The 10,858-nt window shown below is 54.3% G+C and overlaps 1 protein-coding gene across 2 annotated transcripts in view; it reads left to right on the top strand.

The window, feature by feature from the left end:
• Nucleotides 1-1,168: 1,168 nt before the first annotated feature.
• The window catches only part of LOC109741105 (mediator of RNA polymerase II transcription subunit 14), a 29,733-nt gene continuing 20,043 nt past the window's right edge, over nt 1,169-10,858 (top strand). For both annotated transcript variants that reach the window (XM_020300178.4, XM_020300177.4), the window contains exon 1: nt 1,169-1,833. In XM_020300178.4, coding sequence (XP_020155767.1) covers nt 1,600-1,833 — 234 coding nt within the window. In that variant the 5' untranslated portion in view covers nt 1,169-1,599. The remainder of the gene's footprint in view (nt 1,834-10,858) is intronic.

The raw sequence follows: 10,858 nt of genomic DNA, 5'->3' as shown, positions 1-10,858 counted from the left end.
TTTCTTCTGCTGACTCGTCTATGATCGAGCACTTGTATTTGAGCCCTCGAGGCCCCTGGCTTGTATTACGATGCTTGTATGACTTTTTTATGTTAGAATTGTGTTGTGATATCTTCCCGTGAGTCCCTGATCTTGATCTTACACATTTGCGTGTATGATTAGTGTACCATTGAATCGGGGGCGTCACATAACCGGCGGCTTCGATAAAGCAGAGGGGATCGAGGCAGCCTGACGGGCGGCTTTGGACGAGGCGGAGAGGATTGTGGGGAGGCGAGGAGAAAGAGTGGGGCTCGGTTCGGTGGCGCAACTTGATTACGGTGGGGGGTGAGCGGTATCGAGCGCAAGTGTGACGGGACTCGTTTACGGTGGGAGCCGATTACGGCGCTGCGTTACCAAACGCGCATAACGTTTTCAGATCACGCTGTAATCAGGTGACGGGCAGAAATCATCCAACCAAACACCTCCGTAATAGTATGGATTTAAGGTATTAAAATGAATTATTTGAGTCGCGACCGTTTGCATGTAATGGTATGAATTTAAGGTATCCAGTTGTAAACTAAATTATTTGATGCTCTTAGTGTGTTTGGTTCGAGAACGAAGTAGAATGGAATGTCATGGTTCCATTCCACTGGAATGGGTCGGTTCTGTCCTTGTGTTTGGTAGGGGCAATTCACAGGAATGGAATGGTTACATTTCGGTGTTTAGTTTCTGAGATGGAATGAAATGAATTTGTTGATTGCACCACTCGAATTATTGACTTTGGCATCAAATACAAACAGGATACATGTAATAAAAAATTGTCAAATAAATGCTGATTATTCAGTCATACACATGTCAAGGGTCTGTCAAAATACACGTATCTATATGTCAAAAATCTGTAAAAATATAAGTATCTACTCTCTTCGTTCGGAATTACTTGTTTCGAAAATGGATGTATCTAGAACTAAAATACGTCTAGATACATCTATTTCTGCAACAAGTAATTCAGAACGAAGGGAATACATGTTTAAATCGAGGTGCGAGTGCATTCCGCATCTCAGGCTAATATTCCGTTTGAGGGAATGGGTAGGTTCCACCGTTCCAATTCTTCGCTGCTACCGAACACAGGAACCAGGCCTAGGAGCGTAATGGACCCGTTACATTCCACCCCATGACCTGAACCAAACACACCCTAGACACCTTGGGCGGATCACATCCACCTGACGCACCAGCTCGCCCATCTTCTTCCTGCCGTTCCCTCGAAAAAAAGAACTTCCTGCCGGCCGCCGCCTCGCGATCCCAGCTCCATTCCCACGAACTTTTCGAACTTCCCCTCTCGGTCCAAGCTGAACTCTACCGGCTGCCGCTCCCGACCTCTCACAGGATACCCAATTTGAAGCCGCTGGTGCCTGGTGGCACTGCGGGGGCGTAACTCTATAGCCGAGGCAGCGGCCGCCCAGCCGCCCAGCCGCTCCGTGTACGCGGAGCTTCTACAATCTGCTGGAAACCCTACAGGGAGAGCAGCTGCGGTGGCTATGGCGCGGCTCAGTCACCTGTAGGTCCCTACCCCGAGACGTGCGTGAAACCCTAGACTCTTCACTCACTCTCGGGTGGTGGTAGATGGCGGGGGAGTTGGGTCAGCAGACAGTGGAGCTGGGGACTGTGGCGCGGCAGGCGGCGGAGGAGTCCTACCTGGCGCTGCGTGAGCTCGTGGAGAAGTCGCGGGCGGGCGCCGAGGGGGAGGTAGCGCAGCAGAGGTCGGATACTGAGAAGAAGATCGACCTGCTCAAATTCATCGACCGCACCCGCCAGCGCATGCTCCGGCTCCATGTCCTCGCCAAGTGGTGCCAGCAGGTCCGCAGCTGTCAATTGTTTCCTTCCTTGAATAAGGAGTTTCAACTTTCATTGTTCAATTATTAGAGCTGCAACTTGTGTTCTCAAGTAAAAATGTTTTTATAGGATCAGGCCTTTGATTGCTCTGATGTCTGCCTTAGTTGAATAGAGTGACTGGAAAGCAGTTTTGGATTTTGTTGCAATCAAGGACAGAAGTGTTTACTGTAATAGGAAATCATTGTTCAACACTTTGTTGGGACTAGTGTACATCAAAATCTATTTAGTATACATTCCACTATTATAGCTCTGACCAGACCGGGCTGCAAAACCCACATATATTCGAAGGAGATCTTTTCCTTTATGATATTGCTCTCCCGTTCCAAAATAATAGAAGTTCTAGGATTGTCCTAAGTCAAACATTTTTAAGTCTGATCAAGTCTATAGAAAAATATGTTAAGATCTACAATATCAAATATATATAATATGAAAATACATTTCACAATGAATCTAATGAAGAAAATTTGGTGTTGTAGATGTTAATTTATATAGATTGATCAAACTTAATGAAGTTTGACTTAGGATAAATCTAGAATTTCAATTATTTTGGAACGGAGGGAGTATAACTTTCAAGCACTGAAGAATCAGCGAATGCTGAGAACACCCACTGTGGTAAGTATAATTTTGCTAAAATTGTGGAGACTGTTAGTCGGCATTGAACGCTCAGTTTAGGACTCACAATCCTAATCAGAATCCACAGGAGAATCTGTTTTGAAGCACCCTAGATGCTATGGAATAGCAGGTGTACGACTTGTGGTCAATCCGCCTTGCTGGTCAGACCATGGTTTACACAGTCAGTTCGCATCAACAAAACTGAATTTATGTCAAGCATATGAGTATATGTATTCTGCTATTGAGCAGTATTACATATGACAAGTCTCAAGCAAGTAGACTTGTCTTTTTTGAACGGTAACACTTACAACAAATCTGGCAAACCAGTCTATGAACCGACACCTAAAGCTACGAAATGCTTGAAAGTGTCCACAGCCTTAAGCTAAATCCATGTTGAATCCTTCCATTTCACTGAGACATTTTCAAAACAAAACAATTCTCCTTAGATTTGATTGACGGAAATATTAGCTAGTTATGTTTGGTTGTCATTAATCACCCTAACATAATTTAGGGCTCCGGATGCTCTGACTTCAATTTGGTCAGGCTATCAGTTCAGTTTGAAGGTCGTAAAGTATTGGAAAGAGTATATTTTTAGCCCTTCCATTGCCAAAGTCTACGCTTGGTCCCTCTACTGTACTAGAGAACAATCTTGGTCCCTCAAGTGTTATCCCAACCTTGCTCCACGTCTCAACCCATTTAGAACAGAAAATTGAAAACAATCATGAAAAGTGGGATGTCATGTGGGGCCGAACATACAGGCTCAAGGGCCATGTTGGGCCAGGACTGCCCTAGTTCGTGTAGTCTAGTGCTTGCTGAGTCCATCTAGAGTTAGAGTAGGAGTCTGGTTCCTAAGTTGGAAAGGTTTAGTCCCAAAGAAGGCCACCCTGCTGGCCGGATCCAATTCCAGTTAGAGTCCAAGTCCGTTTCTTCAATTGTAATTGGCTGTTTATAGCCGCCCTCACATGAGCAAGAAAGCAAGCAGAAAAGTTAATCTATTTTCTCAACTCTTGCTCCTGCGTCATTTGACGGTGTCCCGGATAAGGGGACTCACCATGTCGACTCCAGGTCTGGTGGGCCGGGCTGAGTATCCCTTGGCGAGATACATGAAGACTCTGGAAGCCTTGACGTTCAAGACAAGGACTTCGTATCCGTGGAGGACTCTCCTCTCCACCGACGTAGCCGACTAGGGCTCTTGTAATCCTAGGACCCAAGTATCTTATATAAGCTGGGGCCGGGTTAGTCAATAGAACACAAGTTAAGACAAGTTACAATCTCGTGGTAGTTTACCTGTACCCTGTACACTCCAACGCAATAAACACGAGCAGGACATAGGATATTATCTCCTCGGAGAGGCCGAACATGATGGGTAAAATCCCCGTGTCTCTGTTACCCTTGTTCCAAGACATCTAGCTTAGGATCCCCTACCTCGAGATCTCCCAGTTTAAGTTCCGTCGCCGTGTGTCCCTCTCACCCTTGCTGCCGCCACGGGTCGTTGGGACTAACGTCCTTGGCCACCAGTATCTCACTACTACCCCCTATGCTCCACGTCCCAGCCTGCTGATTCCCAAGCATGTGACAATTTGGTATCAGATTCATCTACGATCTTGACGACAACTATGAGTCAGCCTCCGGCGCCATGGCCGCCGCCGCCACCACCCAAAGCCCTCGAAGACATCATCGCCAAGCAATGCGAAGACCACGAAGGTGTGGTTGCCACCCTCCATAGCCTCACCAGCGACTTCCAAGTTGCCGACCGCGCTAAGCTCGACATGGTGCTACAACAATTCTCTGCAACGCTAAAATCGGTCTAGGATTGAATCACTGAGACATAGCAGCAACAACATGCCCAACACCTCGTTCTCCTTTACCTCGAGCAGGGCAGTTCGACGTAGCTCCTCAGCGGCACCAACGTCTTTCCACCGCCGGCCACAAAAAAATCCAAGGTGTTGCCAACGGCTGCCCTAACGGACAAATTTGAGCAAGCTCCGCGCCTCTACAAGATTGATTTTCCCACGTTTGTTGGGGAGAGTGATCCACGTCCATGGCTGATCAGATGCAATCTGTTCTTCCTCGGCCAGCGCATACAAGTCAGACAAGACATGGCTGGCTTCCTACCACCTCATTGTCATCATCGTGCTGTGGTATAACCACTTGGAGGAGAAGATCGGTCGGCCGTCGTGGGGAGAGTTCTACAATTCATTTGAACCACTTCGGACCATCAACACAAGCCAATCCCTTCGGCGAGTTAATCTCGGTTTGCCGTTCCTGCATGGTAGCAGAGCACACCAAGTGCTTCCTCAAGCACCAGACTCGCGTTCCTCCAATCCCTGACACCGAGGAGTTGCACATCTTAACCAACAACCTGGACGAGCCTATGAAGATGCAGGTCGAGATGACGAAGCCGACCTCTTTGAAGCAACCATGGATCTGGCTGTCTCCTTCGAGGCCCTCCATAATGTCTCAAAAGCGGCGGTGGCCATGCATGCTTGTTTGGTTCGCCAGCCGCGCTCGCAGTTGGGTTCGGGCCAGTGCCGTTTGATGCCACCGGCTTAGTGCTGGCACTTACCTAAGCTCACTTATGTTGAGATGGATGATCGGTGTGCTAAGGGTCTATGCTTCAACTGCGTTGAGAAGTTCGTCCACGGGCATCATTGCAAATGCCTCTTCCATATCCAGTCCGCCAACAACGACGACAACTCTGATGAACATTGTAAGGATATCCAGATCTCCCTCCTAGCTGTCATACCATGCAGGTCGCCGTGCGCATCGGCGGTTGCGAGCTCGTTGCTTTGATTGACTCCGACAGCACCCATAACTTCATCAACGAGGATCTCGCCACTTTTGTCGGAGCACCCTTCTTGGATGGGTGCCGCCTCTGATGGATAAGTCTATGTACTAAGGTCTTTGTGGGGCTGCAGCACATGGTCCTTTGGCTGCAACACATGGTCCTTGTGGCAGTTAGGATAGAATCCCTGGCCATCAAGGACTGGCAGTTAGGATAGCATCTTAGACTAGCATCTTAGACTGGCATCTTAGCAGCATCTTAGACTAGCATCTTAGCATATGCTTGGCTGGCTAGCAGCCTATAAGTATGTATCCCCAACCCCTCAGGTTGGCATGGCATTGTGTGAGAAATAAACCAACGAAAATTGTCCCAACTCTCCTAGTGTCATCCACAACTATGAAATGCTCAGGCTGAAAGGTCTAACAAGTGGTATCAGAGCAAGGTTATCTTGTACCCTGAGCATTTCCTGCTTACCTCCCTCATCGGGAGCTGAGCAACCCAAGTCGGTAGCAGCAGCTGCTCCGTCTGCCTCTGGTTACCTCCCTCCCTCTGGACTATCGAGCAGCGGCTCGGCAACAACAGCCTCTTCTTCACACAACAGCCCCCCTGCAGCGAGCCATGTCTGCAGGTCGCTCTCAGCACACGGCTACCTCGACCATGCGGCGCCGGCAGGAGGCCGAGCGCGCCGTGGCAGAGGAGCGTGAGCGAGCGGCTGTAGCAGCAGCAGCTGCGGCGGCAAGGGTGTCGAGGCTGGCTGCAGCGGAGCTGGCAGCAGCCAGAGCGGAGGTAGAAGCAGCAGCAGCAGCAGAAGCAGCCCGTGAGGCTACGGCGGATGCCAAGGCACTCCGCGGCGGCCCCGGCAGCTCCAGCAGCTCCGCGCCTGCGGACGACGGCGCCGACGCAGATCGCGCCAAAGTGGCGCAGGAGCGGACGGCGCAGTGGGCAGCCGAGCACGCCCGCGCTCCAGGTGGAGGCGCGCACCGCGACGGCGGCTGCAACGACCAGGACCGCGGCCTCTACGAGGTCCGGACTGTGGTCAGGGATGTTGGTCCCAGTGTTGGGTGGCCTACCCTCACTAAAACCAACTACGTCGAGTGGGCCGGGATCATGAAGGTCAGGCTCCAGGTGCGGCGCATGTGGGAGGCAGTCCAGGACAGCAACGTTGACCGCCTAGAGGATCGACGGGCGCTGGACGCCCTCATCGCCGCAGTCCCGCCCGAGATGCAGTTCTCGCTTTCCGACAAGCGGACTGCCAAGGAGGCTTGGGACGCCATCGCCGCAGCACGCATCGGCAGCGACCGTGCTCGCAAGTCCACTCTGCAGGCACTTCGTAAGGAGTGGGAGAGCCTGGCTTTCAAGTCCACTCTGCAGGCACTTTGCTCTCCGTCTCAACACTCTGCTGCAGAAGATGGTGAAGTTTGGCGATGCCACCTACACCGAGGAGAGAGCTGTCGAGAAGCTTTTTCGGTGCATTCCCGAGAAGTACAAGCAGATGGCTCGCTCGATCGAGTCGTTGCTGGACCTCTCCACGATGACGATCGAGGAGGCGATAGGCCGTCTCAAGGTCGTCGACACCGACGAGCCACAGCCTCCCTCGGGGCCCATCACCACCGGCGGGAAGCTGCTCCTAACTCGGGAGCAGTGGGATCCCAGCCTTGGTGACAGGAAGAAGGGGGAGCCTTCTTCCACGACGGGCGGCTGCAAGCGTGGCAAGCAGCGTAAGACGCGAAGAGGCCCCCCGGGCAGGGCACAAGGACGTGCCGAAGGTGACGCCCACGGAGGCGCCAAGGACGGCGCCGCTGGCAAGCCCAAGCCGGCACAAGACAATAGTTGCCACAACTGTGGCCGGTTTGGCCATTGGGCCAATGAGTGTCGGCAACCACGACAAGGCCAGGCTCACGTCGCACAGGCGAAGGAGGAAGAGACGGCTCTGTTCATGGCGCATGCAAGCATTGAGCTATCCTCAGCGACACCAGTCGCAAAAGCTCTCATCCATCTCGACGAGCCAAAAGCGCACGCTCTTCTCGGCGATGGCTCCGGGAAGGACAAGACTACGGGGTGGTGCCTCGACACCGGCGCCACCCACCACATGACCGGTCGAAGGGAATTCTTCGCCGAGCTCGACTCCGATGCGCGAGGCTTCGTCAAGTTTGGGGATGCCTCCGCTGTGGAAATTAAGGGCGTCGGCTCCGTCATCTTCACCACCAAGGCGGGAGAGCACCGGCTGCTCACCGGTGTCTACTACATCCCCGCGCTAAGGAACTCCATCATCAGCTTGGGACAGCTGGATGAGAACGGCTCACGCGTGCTGATTGAGCATGGGGTCCTATGCATCTGGGATCGCCAGGGTCGCCTTCTCGCCAAGGTACCCAGAGGTGGAAATCGACTTTATGTCCTTGATGTGCAGGTGGCACAACCGGTCTGTCTCGTTGTCCGTCGGGACGACGGGGCGTGGCAATGGCATGAGCGCTTTGGGCACCTTCATTTTGAGGCCCTGAAGCGTCTAAGTGCCAAGGAGATGGTGCGAGGCCTGCCATGCCTCGACCATGTGGAGCAGTTCTGCGACATCTGCGTGATGATGAAGCAGAGACGACTCCCCTTTCCCCAACAGGCGAGTTTTCGGGCCAAGGAGAGGCTGGAGCTCGTGCACGGAGACCTGTGCGGCCCGGTGACGCCAGCCACACCAGGAGGTCGACGCTACTTCCTGCTGCTCGTCGACGATCTCTCCCGTTACATGTGGGTGATGATCCTCGGCAGTAAGGGAGAGGCGGCGGACGCCATCAGGCGCGCGCAGGTTGGTGTGGAGGCGGAGAGCGGCCGCAAATTGCGCGCGTTGCGCACTGACAACGGCGGCGAATTCACGGCGGCTGAATTCGCGTCGTACTGCGCCGATGAGGGCATCCAGCGCCACTACTCCGCGCCGTACAGCCTGCAGCAAAACGGCGTCGTCGAGCGGCGCAACCAGACGGTTGTGGGGATGGCTCGAGCTCTCCTCAAGCAGAGAGGGATGCCGACTGTCTTCTGGGGAGAGGCGGTGCTAACAGCCGTCTACATCCTAAACCACTCGCCTACCAAGGCACTCGACGGTAGGACACTGTACGAGGCCTGGCATGGGCGGAAGCCGGCGGTCTCCCACTTGCGGGTCTTTGGCTGCCTTGCGTTCGCCAAGGAGCTCGGTCACATCGGCAAGCTCGACGACAGGAGCACTCCGGGAGTCTTCATCGGCTACGCGGAGGGCTCAAAGGCCTACCGCATCCTCAACCCAAAGACACAGCGTGTGCGCACGGCGCGAGACGTCGTGTTCAACGAAGGGCGAGGGTGGCAATGGGACAAGGCGGTGGACGACGGCTCGACGCCGACGTACGACGACTTCATTGTCGAGTACGTCCACTTCAAGGAAGCCGGGGGAGCAACCAGCTCCTCGTCGCCGGGCACGCCTACCCCGGCCCCCAAAACCACATCGACTCCGGTGCCTGCTACGCCGACGGCACCACAACCGGCGACGCCGCACACTCCAGCCCCGGCAGTCACCACCCCGGGCTCATCTTCATCAGCACCAGCTCACGCAGAGCACAACCCGACGAAGTTCGCTTCTCCGCTCACTCACGACGAGGAGCGGATCGACGCGTATTATGGCGGCGAACCGCTGCGGTATCGTACGATGGAAGATCTACTCGGCGACCAGCCGGTGCCGGGACTGGTGCCACGTGACCTGGAGGCGCAGCTACAACTCGCGTGTGAAGACGGCGAACCACGGTCTTTTGCAGAGGCCGAGAGAGACGCGGCATGGCGCGCCGCGATGCAGTTGGAGATGGATGCGGTCGAGCAAAACCGCACCTGGGAGCTCGCTGACCTCCCTCGTGGTCACCGCGCAATCATCAAGCACAAGGCTCGCTTGGTGGCCCGAGGCTTCTTGCAACAGGAAGGAGTCGACTTCGACGACGCTTTCGCTCCCGTGGCATGGATGGAGTCCGTGCGACTTCTCCTCGCGCTGGCTGCCCAGGAGGGCTGGCATGTCCATCACATGGATGTCAAGTCGGCATTCCTCAACGGCGACTTGAAGGAGGAAGTCTACGTGCATCAGCCACCGGGATTTGCGATCCCTGGCCAGGAGGGCAAGGTACTCCGCCTGCGCAAGGCTCTCTATGGCCTACGGCAGGCACCTAGGGCGTGGAACGCCAAGCTGGACTCCACGCTAAAGAAGATGGGCTTCGAGCAAAGCCCGCATGAGGCGGCCGTCTACCGACGGGGCAGTGGACGAAACACCCTGCTGGTGGGCGTCTATGTTGACGACTTGGTGATTACCGGCACCAAAGATGCAGAGGTGGCAGCGTTCAAGGAAGACATGAAGGCCACCTTCCAGATGAGTGATCTGGGGCTCCTCTCCTTCTATCTTGGGATTGAGGTGCACCAGGATCACTCCGGGATTGCGCTTCGACAGTCCGCCTACGCCAAGCGCATCGTTGAGCTAGCTGGGCTCACCGACTGTCACCCAGCTCTCACTCCGATGGAGGAGAGGCTGAAACTGAGCCGCGACAGCAAGGCGGAGGAAGTGGATGCTACGCAGTACCGACGCCTTGTGGGGAGCCTTCGCTACCTCGCCCACACACGGCCGGACTTGGCATTCTTCGTCGGCTATGTCAGTCGGTTCATGGAGCGACCGACGTCGGAACACCAGCAAGCAGTGAAGAGGATCGTCCGCTACGTAGCAGGGACCCTCGACCACGGCCTCCACTACCCTAGGTGTCCGGGGGCGGCACACTTCGTCGGGTACAGCGACAGCGACCACGCCGGCGACATCGACACCAGCAAGAGCACGAGCGGGATCCTCTTCTTCCTCGGCAAGTGTCTCGTGAGCTGGCAATCAGTCAAGCAGCAGGTGGTGGCCCTGTCCAGCTGTGAGGCTGAGTACATAGCGGCCTCCACCGCCTGCACTCAGGCGCTCTGGCTCGCTCGACTGCTTGGTGATCTTCTTGTTCAAGACACCAGAACGGTGCAGCTCCTGGTGGACAGCAAGTCCGCCCTGGCCCTGGCAAAGAACCCCGTTTTCCACGAACGGAGCAAGCACATCCGACTGAGGTACCACTTCATCCGCAGCTGTGTGGAAGAAGGGAGCATCGAGGCGAGCTACATCAACACCACGGACCAGCTCGCAGACCTGCTCACCAAGCCTCTTGGGAGGATCAAGTTCCTCGAACTCTGCTCCAGGATCGGGATGATTCAACCCTCCCACAAAATGACGTACAAGACTTAGGGGGAGAATGATGGATAAGTCTATGTACTAAGGTCTTTGTGGGGCTGCAGCACATGGTCCTTTGGCTGCAGCACATGGTCCTTGTGGCAGTTAGGATAGAATCCCTGGCCATCAAGGACTGGCAGTTAGGATAGCATCTTAGACTAGCATCTTAGACTGGCATCTTAGCAGCATCTTAGACTAGCATCTTAGCATATGCTTGGCTGGGTAGCAGCCTATAAGTATGTATCCCCAACCCCTCAGGTTGGCATGGCATTGTGTGAGAAATAAACCAACGAAAATTGTCCCAACTCTCCTAGTGTCATCCACAACTATGAAATGCTCAGGCTGAAAGGTCT

Source organism: Aegilops tauschii, chromosome 2 (assembly GCF_002575655.3).
Source record: "Aegilops tauschii subsp. strangulata cultivar AL8/78 chromosome 2, Aet v6.0, whole genome shotgun sequence".
Lineage (NCBI taxonomy): Eukaryota > Viridiplantae > Streptophyta > Magnoliopsida > Poales > Poaceae > Aegilops > Aegilops tauschii.
This window is presented reverse-complemented; position numbering and strand designations above follow the sequence as displayed.